Source organism: Podarcis bocagei, assembly GCF_964188305.1.
Source record: "Podarcis bocagei genome assembly, chromosome: 9".
Classification (NCBI taxonomy): Eukaryota; Metazoa; Chordata; class Lepidosauria; order Squamata; family Lacertidae; genus Podarcis; species Podarcis bocagei.
Genome location: NC_138134.1, coordinates 10,292,823 through 10,311,883, shown reverse-complemented (window position 1 = coordinate 10,311,883; position 19,061 = coordinate 10,292,823). Strand labels below are relative to the sequence as shown.

The window sequence follows — 19,061 nt, the reverse complement described above, 5'->3', positions numbered from 1 at the left end:
ACTCAGCCTTTAGCTGGAAATGAATGCGCATTCCTAAGCATCCCATCCTAGGAAGAGCAGTTGTATGCATAATGATGAAGGTGTATAATGCTTGGAGAGTGTGGAGGAACTTGAATAATGTGCTAACACAAGGACTCCCACACTGTGGTCTGCAAGCTTGAATCAGGTGGTTTGCAGCATGTGTGTGAAGAACATGCATCACGTTAAATATAAACATTGATGTTAATTTTATATCTTTCATATACAGGGTATGCAGGGGGAGGAAAGGAAAGGAAAGTTCTGTCACAGAAGTGGACTAGTGGAATGAGAATAATAAAGGCCGTTCCCTGTATAGGTGTAGAGGAAACTTGCAAAATGCACAGCTGACAAAGAAATATGAAAACTGGCTATATTACTCTGTTTAGCTTTAAATTAACACATTTTTGTGGTCAGAGCTCCAGGCTGCAGGGGAGCCCATAGGGCAAGACAGGTTGGTTGTTTCAGTACCAAGAACAGCTCCTATTGTTGTTGTTGTTTAGTTATTTAGTCATGTCCGACTCTTCGTGACCCCATGGACCAGAGCACTCCAGGTCACTCCTGTCTTCCACTGCCTCCCGCAGTTTGGTCAAACTCATGTTAATAGCTTCGAGAACACTGTCCAACCATCTCATCCTCTGTTGTCTCCTTCTCCTTGTGCCCTCAATCTTTCCAAACATCAGGGTCTTTTCCAGGGAGTCTTCTCTTCTTATGAGGTGGCCAAAGTATTGGAGCCTCAGCTTCCGGATCTGTCCTTCCAGTGAGCACTCAGGGCTGGTTTCCTTCAGAATGGATAGGTTTGATCTTCTTGCAGTCCATGGGACTCTCAAGAGTCTCCTCCAGCACCATAATTCAAAAGCATCAATTCTTCGGCGATCAGCCTTGTTTATGGTCCATCTCTCAGTTCCATATATCACTACTGGGAAAACCATAGCTTTAATTATACGGACCTTTGTTGGCAAGGTGATGTCTCTGCTTTTTAAGATGCTGTCTAGGTTTGTCATTGCTTTTCTCCCAAGAAGCAGGCGTCTTTTAATTTCGTGACTGCTGTCACCATCTGCAGTGATCATGGAGCCCAAGAAAGTAAAACATCTCGCTGCCTCCATTTCCAATGAGCAGCTTTCTCTGACACTGTGTTGGAAGTGAACTGAGCCTCTGTCTCCATCCCACCTCCCTTAAGCACCACTGTCTTTTGGAGAAATGGGAGCATCTTAAAGGGCCACCCCTCAGTGAAACAGACTCCCTCAGGTGGTCGTGGACTCTCCTTCGTTGGAGGTTTTTAAGCAGAGGTTGGATGTCCTTCTGTTATGGACGATTTAGATGAGATTCCTGCATTGCAGGGAATTGGCCTGTTTCACTGCTGAACTGCTTTTAACTGTCCCCTTCCATATTTACAATTCTCTGATTCTATTCATTCTCAGTTATTCAGAGAATGTCCATGAGGCCTCTGTCTCTGCAAGTCTGGGTCCTTGTGCTGTGGCATCTGTTACAGTGGGCTCTTTCCTGTTCAGTGGATTGGAGCTACGAGCCTAGCTTAGCCAGGGAAAGTGTGTCTTCCAGCTTGCTGTACTAGTCACTGTTGGACCCTGGGAGTACAAATTGTCAGATTTGCACAATGAACTATGTGAAGAAGTCTCATTGGGAAACACACATTTTTTTTTACTGATTTAAAATATTGGTTTAGCTTGGTCCCTTAACTTTCTCACCCTGATCTGGCCACAGTGATCCCTGCGACGGTCACCTCCAGACTTGGTTATTGTAACTCGCTCTACGCGGGGCTACCCTTGAAGCTGACCCAGAAACTCCAGCTGGTGTAGAATGCCGCGGCGAGGCTCCTTACGGTGTCCTTGCCACGGGATCACATTCATCCAGTGCGTTATCAACTGCACTGGCTCCCAGTGGAGCACAGGGTCAGGTTTAAGGTGCTGGTTTTGACCTTTAAAGCCCCACGTACCTACGGGACCGCCTCTCCTGGTATGCCCCGTGGAGGACCTTAAGGTCCACAAATGACAACATTTTGGAGGTCCCAAGTCGCAAGGTGGTTAGATTGGTTTCAATTAGGGCCAGGGCCTTTTCAGTACTGGCCCCGACTTGGTCACAAGAGAATAGGGCCCTGCAGGACTTGACATCTTTCCGCAGGGCCTTCAAGACAGCTGTTCCGCCGGGCCCTTGGTTTGGACTTGGTTTGACCCTTATGTTTCCCTCCCCTTATGGTTTTGATGTACGGGCTACTTTTAAAATGAGGCTGCATTTTAAATTGCATTTTAAATTGGGTCCCCCCCATTAAGTTTTTACTGTAATTTTATTGGTGTTAGCTGCCCTGAGCCCACCTCTGGCTGGGGAGGGCAAGGTATAAATTATTATTATTATTATTATTATTATTATTATTATTATTATTATTATTATTATTAAAATCAAAGCAATCTGCCCTGTAAACCTTATGTCTTAAATTAATAGTTTTCCTGCTGGAAACTGATGCCTTTAAGAGACTTAAAACCATCACGAACCTGGACTGCTCCTTGAGATCTGAGCTGAATACTGCCTTTATAACTTAGTTGTACAGAAAAGCACAGTAGCCACTTGCTGTTGGGGTGACCACACATCTAGTTTAGTCAGAATGAAACACATTTTTGTCATTGGGAGGGGGGGGCTTAAGGGCGCACTGTAAGATGAATGTGGATGAGCACAGACTTCTCCCCTGATTTTGTCACAGGTTCTGACTGCCTCTGAACCCCAGCAAAAGTGAGGTCCTTTGTAAATTGGGAGAAAGGCAGTGATTCCTGCTCCCTTTGTTGCTTGCCCTGTGTTTTTATCTCCTGGCACATGTTGTTAGACCTCTTTGTATCAAATTTGCATCAAATTATTGGGCGCAAAGCAAGAGTTTTAACCAGAGGAACTGCATGTAACAGTAAGACAATTCAATATACACAAAACAGATGCAGACCTAAATAATAACTATGTCAACTGTAAACAGACTTAAAATTCTGAGTTTCCCTGGCAAATCACAGCAATCCCTTTTAAAATTTCGTACCAGTTTTAACCTGCGTTAAAAGAAACACACGTACCTGAATAAAATTATATAAAATCTGAATAAAACTGGTGACTGTATTTGTGGGTCTCTGATCAGGGTAAGGTATTTGTTTTATTTCCCAAGTGGATTCTGCACAATTCTCATATGAAAAAGAAGGAATCTTTCTTTCTCATGTGTCCCACACTTTCGAACTGGTGTGAATTATTTCCTTAGATATTAGTTGTATTTGTATTATACAAGAAGATATCTTTGGTCTTAGTGACAGTGAGTGTGAACATTTCTGAAATGGTGCAGACATAAAAACTACCATTTAGTCTATTGAAATGCTGACCTTTGTAATTAACCATTGTAATTACTCTAATCTAAAAGCTTGCCATGACTCTTCTGTTTCCAACTGCCAGTAATCAAATATCTCTTGACTGATCCAGCTGAGACAGTCACATTTAAATGGAAATCATCTGATCTTTTCTCATTTTTCCCCCTATAGCATTTATGAAGCTTGCACTCATCAGAGGACATTTTGCAAGCCTAGCTTCTCCCTGATTAACTGTAGTGGGTTGAGCAAAATCAGGTCAGCCATTCTTGCTGACCCAAGAATTGAAAAAGCATTGGGCCAGAGACTAACACTTTAAATTCTTGCAGTCCTTAGCTAGATCTGCCATAATGCTGGGTGAGGAGGACAAAGTTGAAGTTTGTTAAATGCATGTGGTCCAGAACTGGTCTATTCTGAGTTACATGCTTAGTGATTATATCTGTCTATCAGTTGGTATCTGTATTGGATTTAAAATAGACTTATTTATGCAATTGTTTTATGGTATAGAGTGGTACCTCAGGTTAAGTACTTAATTTGTTCCGGAGGTCCGTACTTAACCTGAAACTGTTCTTAACCTGAAGCACCACTTTAGCTAATGGGGCCTCCCGCTGCTGCCGCACGATTTCTGTTCTCATCCTGAAGCAAAGTTCTTAACCTGAATTACTATTTCTGGGTTAGCGGAGTCTGTAACCTGAAGCGTATGTAACCTGAAGCCTATGTAACCCGAGGTACCACTGTAGTGAAATCCCTTTGAGATGCTTCATAGAAAGTAATTCAGAAATGAAGAAACATAATATATAGCAGCGCGATTCAGATCTGCAAGGTCAGATACCCACAATTCTGGCTTCAGGAAGCTAACACTGGAGAGCCATTGTGGTGTAGTGGTTAAAAGCCCTAGACTTATAATCTGGTGAACCAGGTTCGCGTCTCTGCTCCTCCACATGCAGCTGCTGGGTGACCTTGGGCTAATCACACTTCTCTGAAGTCTCTCAGCCCCACTCACCTCACAGAGTGTTTGTTGTGGGGGAGGAAGGGAAAGGAGAATGTTAGCCGCTTTGAGACTCCTTCGGGTAGTGATAAAGCGGGATATCAAATCCAAACTCTTCTTCTTCTTCTCTTCTTTCAAAAATTCACTATATCAACAGGCCATGTTTGGACCCAACACTAAATCATGATAACACTAACCCTGCTTCCTCTCTCCTACTCAGGTGTTTAATCCATTTCCATTGTCAGCTGTCCACAGCTTGTCAGTTCATCTGAACAGTGGCAAACTCTAAATCTTCCTCTGATGGAGAGGAATAGCACTTTACTCACCAAAGAGGCCCTGACTGACTCCAAACCAATCAGAAAACTGTTTAAAAGCAACAACACCACATTACAAAATAAGAAAACCACAATAAGAGACATAGCTGTTTTTTGGGGGGGAGATGGCAGCTTTGAAATGACTGTTGGCTCTTTATCTTGAGCTGGGGAAGTGTGATTGAAGCTTGCAGTTGCTAGATAATTGCTTTGCCAGTTCAAAAAGGTTACAGGAATTGAATCTGTGTTGTTTAATGTACAACTTTTAAAGTAAAACAGTGGATTGAGAGTGAAATGAATCAATGGCCACAATAAAGTCCCCTTTGATTTTTATGCGCTAGTTGTCAGCAATTAATATTAAGAAACATAAAGTTCTCTTTTCATGCAGGTATAAAGAGTTGGAACAAAGGACTATCCTTTTCGTTGTTGTTTAGTCGTTTAGTCATGTCCTACTCTTCGTGACCCCGTGGACCAGAGCACGCCAGGCACTCCTGTCTTCCACTGCCTCCCGCAGCTTGGTCAAACTCATGCTGGTAGCTTCGAGAACACTGTCCAACCATCTTGTCCTCTGTTGTCCCCTTCTCCTTGTGCCCTCAATCTTTCCCAACATCAGGGTCTGATACCCGGATTTAGAAGGCGATTGGGCCACATCCGGCCCCTGGGCCTTAGTTTGCCTACCCTTGGACTAGGCCCATTAGCAGACCAATCCTTCATTACAAAGGTCTCTGCAAACATGATATGAAGGCTGGCAACATCAACCCTGCTTTGTGGGAATCTCTTGCAGACAACTGCCGGACCTGGAGACAGACAGGTCATGTATCCACAGCAGTGACTAGAAGAGGAATCACCACTGAGAGGAGTGCAGAGAGGAGAAATGCCATGGTGCATGATAAGAATAATAACAATTAATAATAATAATTTGTTACTTATACCCTGCCATCTGGCTGGGTTTCCCCAGCCACTCTGGGCAGCTTCCAACAATAAGCAACAGCAACAACCAGACACCTTCATCTGCCCCAGCTGCAACAAAACATGTCTCTCCTGTATTGGTCTCTACAGCCACAAAAGGTGCTGCAACCTTCGAATGGTTTCACTTCACCTCCAAAGGTGCACTCCTCTATTGTCTCCTGAGTCAGACAGATGCCAGCCAACCTGGGTGTCTGGCAGCATAAGTACACAAAATCTCTTGGGTTGTAGAGATGGTGTAACACACAATGCGTTCACCAAGACAGTCAGTCCGTGAAGCCCAAGTTGCTATTACTTGCCTTTTTTTTTATCCACATGTACTGTATTGAGTGGGATGCGGGTTGCGCTGTGGGTTAAACCACAGAGCCTAGGACTTGCTGATCAGAAGGTCGGCGGTTCGAATTCCCGTGACGGGGTGAGCTCCTGTTGCTCAGTCCCTGCTCCTGCCAAGCTAGCAGATTGAAAGCACATCAAAGTGCAAGTAGATAAATAGGTACCACTCCGGTGGGAAGGTAAACAGCATTTCCATGCGCTGCTCTGGTTCGCCAGAAGTGGCTTAGTCATGCTGGCCACATGACCCGGAAGCTGTACGCCGGCTCCCTCGGCCAATAAAGCGAGATGAACGCCACTACTCCAGAGTCATCCACAACTGGACCTAAAGGTCAGGGGTCCCTTTACCTTTACCATTACTATATTGACTCAGAAGACCACTTCATGCATTAAACTGGTTCGCAAAAGCCCATGTCCCAGTTTATTGATGGTTTTGCTGCAATAGAATGAAGCCACAAGGCTTCAGACAAATCAAAATTTAAGATTAGAATGGCAATGTTTCGAGGAATATATGGAAAAACACTGCTCTGAAAAGTGTATGTTGATAGGCGTGGATTAAGTATGAACCAAAGGAAGTTGAGTAGTGGTGGGTATGTGGGGTTTGTGTTTGTAGTATAGGAGGTATATGTATTTTTTTCTTTTTGCATTAGTATATGTTAGTTTATTTTATTTTCATTTTTTGAATCATTTATCAAGAATAAATAAAAAATTATTTTTTAAAAAAGAATGATGGCTTGCTTTCTGAAATTCATGGACATAATCTTAGAAGCAGAATGATTCCCACCCCCCACTGGAACACAGGGATAAAAAAAGGAATGCAGGAAAACATTAGAAGCCACATGCCGGATTGCAATTTTGTGATGAGAGAGAACTTATGAAACTTAAAAATAAATAAATGCAATGTACCTTAAGAAAATCATTCTGAAGTGGTATTTCTTGATAGGGCTGCAATCCTATGCAAACTTCCCAGGGAGTAAGTCCTATTTTGAACACAGCAGGGCTTACTTCTGAGTGAACCCAGATAGAATTGTGCTGCCCATTGTCTTTTTCAATAAGTGCTGCAAAGGCTGCTTTCTGAAAAAGGCATTTACATCTTTATTACAAATGTTTGGTGTCCTTTCAAGGCCACATTCTGTTAATATCACTGATACTTCAAACAAAACTCTGGAAGCTTTTAAGGGGTTGTAGCAGAACACTCTTAGCTGCTCATCAGTCTGCAGGACACTAGACTTGAGCACCATTGAGTGCCATTATTGTCATTTTTTGGGGGCAGTATTTGTGATTACTTTCTCAGCAATAACTTCAAAAACATAAACTGTGGATTGCTGAACACCAGCTGTGTTTTGAAAAGCGCTTGGCTAATTGGATCCAGTATATTGCCCAAAGTAATGAAAAGAATGATAGGGAATTGGAACTTTTTTAAAACTGCTGATTATTCCATTAAATATGGCTTCAATTATTCAGCAAACTCAACAATCTGATCTTTTAATGCAGGAACAAATGATCCTTTGGGAAGGTTTGGCGTCATATGCTTTGAGTCTTGATTTCATATCCTGCGACACAGGATTACCCAGTAACTTTCTACTGAAAAACAAATCTGCTGGAAATCATGTGCAAAAATAACTGCCTCACAAGACCTATTGTCCTAATAGTTGTGGTGACAAAATCAGAAAGATTTCCTCTCCCCCCAAAATTACCTTTGCAATTGCTAAAGCCCTGTCTATAGAAAGACTAGAAAGTGCATTGAAATTGTTTCTGGGTTGTCCTATTTCAGATTGCAGGTTACAGATCACATGATTGAAATTGTGTGTGTGTGTGTGTGTGTGTGTGTATCTCAACCCCCTGGAAATAATAATAAATAAAGCATGTCAGGAGGTGTTCTAGCCTATCTGCTTGACATTCTCATTTTCTCTGTGTCAGATTATTACTATTTTTATGATATGGGGGGGTGGACCCAAACATTGCAGTTCTTCTGAATGCACTCTGGAGCGAAATAATTCAGCAGCAGATTTTATCTCATGATCTGCTGTTTGTATAGATTTGGCAATAAATCTTCATGTGAGAGAGATGAGCTGCCTAAAGCTATCAGTGAGACACACACACGTGTGTGTGTGTGTGTGTGTGTGTGTGTGTGTGTGTGTGTGAAAGGCATTATAGTGAACATGGAAATGTGGGCTATGATCACACTATCTTCCTAAACAAATTGGATTTGGTTTTTCCCCCCTGAAAACAGTGCCGGCATAAGCTTTAGGAACAATGCTTTATCAACAAACATGTCGCCTTACCGTGAATGGCTGAGTTCCTCTGATGTCACAGCTGGGCATGCTGACATCATAAAGGTCCACGGGATGGCAGTGACTTAGGTACTCTGATGACTTGGGTGGGGAAGAGAGGAAGAGGTTGATCGTTTGGTGGTAAGAAAGCCTGTTGCAAAGGAGAAATGACAAGATCTTACATAGCGTTGCTGGACATAGCCGGAATATGGCAGTCAGAAACAGTGTCCTGCAGAAACAGCTGAAACATCCGGGCAGAAATCTCAACAACTCCCAGGCCCCTTCCCCTTAAGAAAAGCTCCACAATAACAAAAAAGCTAAACTCAACAACTCTTGTGTCCAGATTTTCACTTTTTGAAATATTGCAACCCTAGCCTTACAATGTTAAGGACCATAAACAACTTCAAAAGGACACCTTGCACACTTTCAATCAGCAAAGGGGAGTGAATGTTGGCTGTATAAGCAACTTTACTCTGGAATTTACAGCAAAATGGGCTGTTGTGCTTTGAGAACAATGAATGCATCTATGGTGGTGTGATTTCATAGCTTCATAATATGCACAGCTGCTGTACAACACTTGCTATTTGTGCTTGTGATACTAGGGAAGTTATTTTTATTATTATTATTATTATTATTATTATTATTATTATTATTATTATTATTATTATTATTAAAAATAAATTTATTATTTATACCCCACCCATCTGGCTGGGTTTCCCCAGCCACTCTGGGCAGCTCCCAACAGAATCATGATAAATGATCAGGCATTAAAAACTTTCCTAAACAAGGCTGCTTTCAGGTGTCTTCTAAAAGTCAGATAGTTGTTTATTTCCTTAACATCTGATGGAAGGGTGTTCCACAGGGCAGGCGCTACTATCGAGAAGGCCCTCTGCCCGGTTCCCTGTAACCTCCCTTCTCACAGGCAGCGAACCACCAAACGGCACTCAGAGCTGGACCTCAGTGTCCAGGCTGAACGCTGGGGGTGGAGACGCTTCTTCAGGTATACTGGGCCGAAGCCATTTAGGGCTTTAAAGGTCAGCACCAACACTTTGAATTGTGCTCAGAAACGTACTGGGAGCCAATGAAGGTCTTTCAGGACCGGTGTTATATGGTCTTGACAGCCACTCCCAGTCACCAGTCTAGCTGCTGCATTCTGGATTAGTTGTAGTTTCTTTTTTTTTTTTTTTTTTTTAAATATTTTTATTGGGTTTTCACATTTTATATAAACACAAACAACACACCAAAACAAACATAAAAAACAACAAACATGAATAGTTCCCGAAAATCTTATTTTCTAACCCTAGTCCTTGACTTCCCCCCACCCCCTCCCCTGCATCCCTATTCCCAAACTTATGTCAGCAAGTTGGCATTTCTTCCATCTTAATATTAGTCCTTTTATAAAAAACAAAAATAAATTTTCCCTAAGTTGGACCCCACTTCTCTTCCCTCGATTTCTCCTTTTTTCTTACATAATTTTCTTAATACTAAACCCCCTGGTCTTGAGTGTTGTTTAAATTTAATACTTCCCTCCCTCCCCTCCCCGCTTTGCGTCCTTTCCCAAGACATGTCCAAATTAACAGTTTTTAGCCTGGATTCCGGATATCCGAGGCTCTCAATTCTCTTTTAGTCCCTCTCCGCCGGTTTTGTTGGTAGTCCTTTTTGTCTATCATCGAGTCTCGAAAGATTTCCTTAACAATCAATCCAGTCAGTCCATAGTCTCTTCCCATATTTAAAGGCAACTGCTGAGGAATTTCCACAAGGCCTAAGTCTTGCTGATAGTCAAAATCAAAGTCTATGTGGAGGCCCCAATTGTACTTCTTTATTTCGAGCTCCTGAATTCCATAAAGTCCCAGGGCCTCCACTTTCATCTTCTGTATCTTTCGTAGGCTTAGAGTGGATTTAATCCAATAGTCTCCTTGCTTGTGTTCTCCAGATGCCGGCTTCTGGTTAGTACTTTCCCAGATAACTTGTTCTCTTTCTTGTTTTGTCTTCTCCTCTTCTTTGTTTATTGTTTCAAATTCAGCTGTGGGTTCTTTCTCACTCAGGCCCTCATTACTTTCAGCAGAACTACTTGTTTCCAAATCCAAGGTCGTCAATTGTTTACTCATAGCTGTAGTCTGCTCCTGTAGGGTTCCCACCAGTGAGAACATTCTTTCGATTTCTCTCAGTATCTTTCCACCCACAGCCATTGTAATTCCACAGAATTCCCCCTAGAGGGAATCTGGTTACTGAGTAACCTTTTCTCCAACAATCCTCTGTCCTATTATTGTTTCTTTGTTTCTCAAGATTTTAGTTCAATTGTAACTCCTTTTAATCCGGAGAGGTCTTAAACAGCAATTTTTTTTTTTCACTATTAATAGTCCATTTGACAGCTTTTGACAGCTGTCAAATTCTGCTCCTCTATACAGGCTCCAAATCAGGTCGCTCCCGGGCCCGGGAGGGAGGGTTGTTTACCACAAAACAAAGACTCTTCCAACACTCCACTCTCCTGCTCAAATTTACCTTTCTAAATCTTGGAAGTTACTGTCTTTTTAAAACTCACCCTTTACAGGGTAGGCACTCCAGCTTAGTTCTTATTTCGTTGCTCTGGATCGTCTGCAAGGGGGGGGTGTGGGGACTTCCTTTTAGCACACCCCCCGGTCGTCTCAAATTCAAAAGGTAAAAGTTTTAGAGTTCAGTTCCAAATTACTCACGGGTTCTTTTTTCAGTCCGAATTTCAAGGAAGGAAGTTAGCGCTCTCCGGTTATGGCTCGCGGCTTCGCTCAGCGGCGGTAGCGGTCGACTCTCAGTGCCACGCCGTCCCCTGTATCCCCTCCGTAGCCTTTAAAAAGGCTCATTGCGAATCAGGGGGGGCGCTTAAGGCACCCGCCGAGTCTTCAGTCCGCAGGCTTCCGCGCCTGCGGTTTTTAAGGGTCCCCGTGTCGCCGGCACGGCAAAGACCCATCCACCGCTGAGCCGATTCCCTCCGGAGCTCGGAGGGAATCCGCCATTTCCCGATCGCGCCAACCCGGAAGTCCTGGATTAGTTGTAGTTTCCAGGTCACCTTCAAAAGTAACCTCACGTAGAGCGCATTGCAGTAGTCCAAGCGGGAGATAACAGAGTATGCACCACTCTGGCGAGACAGTCCGCAGGCAGATAGGGTCTCAGCTTGTGTACCAGATGGAGCTGGTAGACAGCTGCCCTAGACACAGAATTTTTAAAGTTGTGGGCGAACATATCAGACGACACAGCGATTCTTCCAAAGCAGCTCTTTATTTGTAAGCTGGAACAGAACTAAACTGAGGAGCTCAGTCAGCCTGCATATATAGAGCTCCAGAACAATGTAACTGTTGCCATTTTCTAAAACTATCCAATCACTGAACGTCACTTTTCGATCCTTCATTTGCATAACTATCTACAGTATCCCCCTGCTGGCCCAGGGTGAGAAATTCAGTACATAACAGAATTGACCTGCGCTTCCATGGACAGCTGTCCAAAATGTCCCCCCAGGCTGCATACCTGGTCCTTCAGGGGCACAATTCCCCCATCCCAGGACCAGAAAGTCCTCCACACCCGTCCACCCCCTGTCCCCCAAAACCAGTACTTCTGTCTTGTCAGGATTCAACCTCAGTCTGTTAGCCGCCATCCATCCTCCAAACGCCTCCAGACACTCACACTGGACATTCACTGCCTTCGCTGGTTCTGATTTAAAAGAGAGGTAGAGCTGGGTATCGTCCGCATATTGATGGACACCCAGCCCTAGGGGAAAGAGGTGGACTGCACAGGCTGCATTGATGTCTTTTGCCGATGCTTCTTTGGGCTGGGCAAACAGGTGCCATCTATCCTTCTTAACTAAGCACAATGATGCCTAGTTTTGACTAAGTTTCTGATTCTTAGCTGCCTTCTTGGGGCCTCAAGGGAACAGACGAAGATTTCAGCACAGCTATTTTCTGCTATTGCTAGTAGCTTGGCCACTGGGCTGGACTCGCCTGACCTATGAGTCACTGTCCCTTAGCTCCAAGGCTTCACCTCCTGAGTTCCAGGGTCTGAGCCTCAGGGGACCAACTCAGAACCTTAATTAGTTGCTAGTTACTGAATATCAAAATAAGCCGAAAAAATATGTGCTCAGTTTTTGACGTCTCTTTCTAAAAAAAACCCACACTGTTAAAATAATTCTGCATCTGGCCACAGTGAAACAAGTCGATGAACTGCTGGAGAGCAGCTGTATCTGGTACTGGGGAGGAGTGTCATGCAATAGAATATAGCCACTCTGACCTTGGCATAAGATAAAATATGATTTAGGCATCAGATAGGAGAGTTCACACTAGATTTTCACACCTGACCTTTTAGGTATTCGTAATCTTTCCCCCTGGTAAACTACCAAAGCAAAAAGCATAAGAAAGAGAGAAATCACTATGTTACAAGTAATTTAAACCGCTTTTCTGCATTTGAGTGACAGTGGAATTAAGGCATTCTTAGTGGTATTATTCATTTCCTCACAGGCACAACAGCTGTCTTCCAGCAACCAGCTAGAAGGGTGCAACACTCTTTTAGAACAGAAATCTCGGAGAAGGGAAATCTCTAAAATAGAAAGGATAATAAGACTAAATTACAATTTCATTTGCCTAAACAACCGATCAAGGTAAGGAATAAAGATTTGTTTATAATCCTGAGATGTAAATGGGATGAAAATGTGATTTGGGTTCTCTATAAATACGCAGTGTGATTGGATTCCTGTATAAAGGATGGGCTAAATGATTATAATGTAAAGTATGAACTTTGAGTCCAAAGGGTGTGAATTAAAAAAGAGACCTGTTTAAATGATTCATTGAGCCTTTGTGGCTGAAGAGCCTTTGCACTTCGAGAAATCTGAAGATTCCTTCTATCCAGTAAAAGTTAAAACACCTAAAGTTATTGTTTAGGATGGCATTTTTGGCCTCTGAGACCAAGTGGAGGACTGAAGACTTCCATCACCCCCGAAGGAAACGTGGCGTTTTCACGAAAATGCGCAGAAACTGTTGTTCGGTGATACAACTGATTGTCCTGAAGCGCTCAAGTTCCACAGGTATTTTCCTTTATTGACAGTATTAGTTAAAGAGGCAGTGGTCACATTCCCTGGGGAAAGAACTGATGTAACCAAAAGAACTGTGTTGACAATGGTTTTTTGTTTTGTTTTTAATATCTTTTGAACCATCACCACCACTGGCAAATGATTGGGTGCATTACACAATCTGCCACGTGGCATGTTTAACCCGCGGCTGTTCAGAGAAAAACTTCAGTTTATACAACAAGTATTTTGACATACCTTTAGTAATATTCTGGGTTGCGCCAATCGCTTTTCGATAATGTGGTACAGTACCGTACATGCTAGGATTCGCTCCTGCCTGTTTCATTTTGTGTCAGATGCCACTGCCTCTGGAGTTTGCCAGCATTTTCCATTCATCAGCAGGTAGGGAAATGGCGTGCCTAAATTCCACACAAAGAGCATAGGAAGCACGTGTGAATGTCTGTATGTGTGGTTTTGGAGGTAGAATACAGGAGACCTCGCATAATACCATATTTTCCCGTGTATAAGACTAGGTTTTCCTCCTAAAAAATAATGTCAAAAATTAGGGGGGGGCGTCTTATTACACGAATACATCTCCTCCCATTTTCTTAAATCTGAGTCCCCCAAAATACATGATTACATTTTATACATGGGGGCGTCCTATAGACAGAAAAATACAGTACGTCATGGCCTAGTTTCACTAATGGGGAAGCTCCTTTGGCAAAAAAGCACTGTTGCATTATGGGTAGTGCCATGATGCCACTATCCATGTGAGAACACTTTGACTTCTGCAAGATTGTCAGAAGAGCGCCTGGACTAAAATTGTCTATCAAAAACTTCACTCTTCTAGTTTATCACCACAACAGCTACTTACTTTGTGTTAGAGTAAAGCAAACAGTCTAATTTGTTAGCGCCTAAATGATATCGAGCTTCAGAACAACTTGGCCGAAAAAAGGATATTTTGCCCATGGTATGACTATTTTCCACCTTCCCATTTTGACTCTCTGGTTCCCTATCTGCATAACCTAGTACCGTAATTCTAAAATATAGGCGTGCTTTTACTCTCGCAAGATTGAATGTACTGCCCTCGGCTGTACTTGAGGGATGATTCCAACAGATTCCACACAAAAAATGCTTATATCCCTGCAGTACTGAATCGGTGGCACATGCCCTTCTGGCTTGCATTCTTTATAAAGACTTGAGGAATGAGATTATCACCCCTCTTTTATTGTGCATTCCGGGTCACCCAGCCACTGCCCCAGTGTCCTTTCTCTTGGCAGATCAAGATGGCAGATCAAAGGTTGCAAGGTTTTTAGCTGGGGCAATCAGAATAAGATCCACTATTTGCCTATTGATTCAAAACCCTAAAATGTATTTTATATGATTGACTTTTTATTTCTATTCTTTGTATATCGTATTGTTGTTTTGTTGCTATGGCCGATGGCTGACGCAAATAAATTCATTCATTCTGAGTTCTCACCTCTGATGCTGCCAATACAGAGCCTGTTTACATTCTCCCCATCATCTGTCACTTCCTGGGTGGCTATTTGGGGGCTGGGCTGGGGAGCCCTGAAGTCCTGCCCTGGTTGCCCTTGCATATCCTTATCTCTTTATATAGTGCAGAGGTGGGCCAGAATAAAATTGATTACCGGTCTAGCTACCCAGCCAGGAATCCATTGCTTGGTCTGCTTTATTTCTTCAACTTCCATGAGAAATCTTCTTGACGTTAACCTTGAACTTGGCACAAGTTTTTCTTCTAATCATCAGTGCGTTGCCCCCTCTTTCAATGTAGAATTCATGCTGAACTGAACAGTGAAAGTGTAGTACTCAGGGTTTTAATAATAATAATAATAATAATAATAATAATAATAATAATAATAATAATAATAATAATAATAATTTATTTATTTTTATGGTGTCGGAAGTGGTACACAGTGAGGTGCAAACTCACTGTCTGGGTTGTGCCACTTCAGACTATAGTTGGCTCACATAATGGAATATTCTGCCATATGTCTAGAGACAATGGATAAAACAAACATCGTTATCTGTACTGCTGGATAAGTGTTTAATGGTTATTTGTAGTTGCTTAAAAAAACAATAAAAATGTGTGTTAAAAAATATCCCCTGCATTTGGGAAGGTAGTGCTTCAGGGAGAATGATTCTAGACTACCTGAAGTCCCAATTTCCTGTGTATGAGGACATTTTCGTGTGGAGAGGTAGTCATGTGAGTTAACAGCTGCAACTTGAAAGGGTGTATCCCAGACACAGGTTTACCACCTCAGTCTCGTGTGATGCTACAGTTTGACAGCAATTTATACCAGGTTCGCACAGATATAATTGTGAGTGAACTGCTTCCCTTGGATTCTGTGGAAAAACGGAACCATTTGTCTTGCCAGCTCTGAAGGACTGGATGGATGAGAACTGCAATTTAATCCAAATAAAGGGGAAACACTCTTGTTTAGTGTTCTGAGATTAGATGTGCAGCCTAATGAGGTTATTATATCAGGTATGTAGTTTCTGAGCTGGCACTTTTTTTTCTTGGCTCAGATATTCTCCAGCTACCATTTTCTTTGGTCTTATGTTGGATCTTATGACAGTAAATTATGCTCTAGTTGCCTCCAGCTGCCCATGAAAACCATTCGGAACTTGAAATTGCATGCAATGCTGTCATCAGATTATTGAAACAAAATAAAAAAATTCCTTCCAGTAGCACCTTAGAGACTAACTAAGTTTGTTATTGGTATGAGCTTTCGTGTGCATGCAAGGTATCTGAAGAATTGTGCATGCACACCAAAGCTTATACCAATAACAAACTTAGTTGGTCTCTAAGGTGCTACTGGAAGAATTTTTTTTAAAATATATTTTGTTTTGACTACGTCAGACCGACACGGCTACCTACCTGTAATCAGATTATTGGTGGAGTTGGTTGGTCAGAATACATTACTCTGACCTTATGAAATCTACATGTTTGTTCCAGGCTCAATCAAGATGCTCAATCAAGGTGCTGGTTTTAACTTTTAAAGTCCTAAACAGCTTGGGATCTGGGTGTCTGAGATATCACCACTGAAACTTCCAAATTCCCTCAACTGAAATTTAGAAATAACTCAAGTATTTTCTTCACAGTCAAGGTGTGTGTTGACAGTTTTCATAACCTCTTTGGAAACTCAATTGAACACAGTACAACTTACTTCCAACTAAAGATACATAGGGTTGCACAATAGGTACGTATAGGTAAAATCAAGGTGAGCACCTAACTCCTAGCAAAATTTAGATGATTTAACCTCCAGTTCAGAATAAGTTAATCATTAACAATTGTTTTTTTAAAAAAACCCTCTTAAGATGACCTGACCCCTAGGATTGACTGCTCTGCTAAGTATTGACAGCATCTGTCGCTTCTATTTTAAAAAGAACAGAGAGCTGAATACTGAAAAGCATGATTAAATTCTTAACCCTTTCATTTGAAGGGCTTAGACACTATTGCCTGGAAGCAATTGGGGGAGACAGTAATTATTATTTTTAAAAATAACTTTTATTCAAAATTAAAACAAAACATATTATCCAGAAACATGTTATCCTTATTCCCCCCCATTTTTCCTCCCTCCCCTCCCTCCCCCCACAGAACCCACCCTACCCTACCCCACCCCCAACTTCCCTCAGTTCCAGTCTTTGATTTCTCTAAAAATGCTGTTTTCTGCATGTTACACAGTTGTATAGATCCTCAAGCTATTTAGCTGATTATTATCAATAAAAAGTTTGTGAATGTTTATTCAAAACCAGCCAAGGAGTCCAGTTCGCTTTCTTGTATCTTCAAATACTTTGTAAAGGGTTCCCATTCATCTTTAAAGTCACAGTTATCCTTGTCTCGTAGCTTGTATGTCAGTTTTGCCAGTTCTGCATAGTCCATCAATTTTTCTTGCTATGATTCTTTGGTTGGGGTTTCTTCAGTCTTCCATCCTTGTGCTACCAGAACTCTCGCGGCCATTGTCGGATACAGGAAGATGTTTTTCAGCTTTTTTGGCAGATCTTTCCCTACAATCCCTAGGTTTTTAAACAAATGTTAAATGGAACATTTTCTTCAATTCGTTGTATATCATATCATTTCCCAAATTTTTTTAATTACCTTACAATCCCACCACATATGATAAAATGTCCCCTCCTTTTCCTTACACTTCCAACATATATTTGAACTAGTTTTGTACATTTTCCCTAACTGCACTGGTGTTGTGTACCATCTGTACATCATCTTCATGTAATTCTCCTTCAATAGGGAACAATCTGCAATTTTTAGGTCAGTTTTCCATATTTTTTCCCAATCTTCCATCATAATGTTGTGACCTGCATCTTGCGCCCATTTAATCATAACTGATTTTACCTCTTCATCTTTCGTCTTGTCAGTAATTAAATTTGTGGTGGTGAGGAAACCTGTGATACTGGATGTTTTTAGCCTCATCCTTGGGACACTCTGCCAGGTAAGATCCATTCAGAGCAACTTACTTACTTATACTGGTTGTGTTAGCTGAGGACTGCCTGGCCTTGGTGATGTGTCACCGTGAAGAGTTGCAGAATTGAAAAGGGTGATGTCAGGGGAAAGAGAGCTCTACCCCACGGGACACTCTTCAGTTAGGCTCAATCAAGAAAAGGAGGCAGCAGAGTATATAGAAAGTCATCAAGCCAAACCTTGAGGAGCAGATTGCCTTCTTGATTATTAAGGAGGGAATGCTAGCTGATTTCTTCTAATGAGGTCTGAGAATTACATTTGAAACATTTAGATGGATATATCCATGCAATCTGCAGATGTGTGGATTGCATCCTTTTGAGCTGAAGCACCTAACTTGATTCTGGAAGAGTAGCCACGTCAAGTCTTTTGCAGTGCAAACAATTGGAAGAATATTCTGGCTTCTTAAGAATAACAGATTTATGTTTGAAGTTTTTGAAGTTCAAATAAAACAAAAGAGAAAAGTTCTGGAGGCCGCTGGAATTCAGGATCTTGTGAAAAAGTGACGAGGCTCAACGAAATTCTGAGCTCTCATTCATTTCGCTGGGAAAACTTGCTGATGGAATATGTCCCTTCTCTCCAACTGTTTCAGGAGATTCTGAAGGAACATTAATATCTGTTTCTATGGTCGACTGTTTCTCTAGGGAAACAATGAGTGGAAATGCAGCAGATATTGATGATTGATAACTGGGGGCAAAATATCCCCAGTATAGCATAGCTTTCTGAACAATTATTGGAGCTAAGATGAAAAAAAGAAGCAGAATCTGGTCACCAGTTAAGCCACTCTGTGTATAATTTATTCAGCAAGATTCTAAAAACACAGGCATTTTTTAATGTAAAAAATTTGAATCTTTAGTCAATTGATAGTACTGCATCTTTGGACTCTGCATCCTATACTGCTCACTGGTCCAGGATCAGGACACTCGTATCCTATAGGTTAAGCAGAGAAGTGATTTCCAAAGCAGAGCAGCTCTGTCAGGAGAGATAGCGAACAGAGTTGAATATGTTGTTGCAGTCGACTCAGAGCAACCCAAATGATCTTTCTCCTTCCAGCATAACGATGAGTAGCTAAACAGCACAAATAACCAGAAAACCTTATTGATACAAATGCATTGTTATATTTTAGGCCATTTAGAGGCAAATTGGGGAAACAGTCTCCCCCAACACAAAGTTTGAAGGAGACTTGAATTTTCAAAAGTATAAAATGGGGTGGACAGATGGAGGAGCAATAGCTGATGCTTAGGAGAAGCCAAGCATCTGACAGATTGGTATGAAATTAATGTACCATCAGAATCCAACTGGTCACTCTTGTA

The 19,061-nt window shown here is 41.9% G+C and overlaps 1 protein-coding gene across 3 annotated transcripts in view; it reads left to right on the top strand.

Moving 5' to 3' along the window:
* Window positions 1-19,061, top strand: part of KCNIP4 (potassium voltage-gated channel interacting protein 4) — a 437,188-nt gene that overhangs the window by 30,308 nt on the left and 387,819 nt on the right. Inside the window, exons 1-2 of one of the 3 annotated variants that reach the window (XM_081207937.1) lie at window positions 12,754-12,848; window positions 13,129-13,271. The exons of the other annotated variants lie outside the window; for them this stretch is intronic. Coding sequence (XP_081064063.1) covers window positions 13,130-13,271 — 142 coding nt within the window. The 5' untranslated portion in view covers window positions 12,754-12,848; window position 13,129. Of the gene's footprint in view, window positions 1-12,753; window positions 12,849-13,128; window positions 13,272-19,061 lie in introns of those variants that run through there. 3 annotated transcript variants of the gene reach the window in all.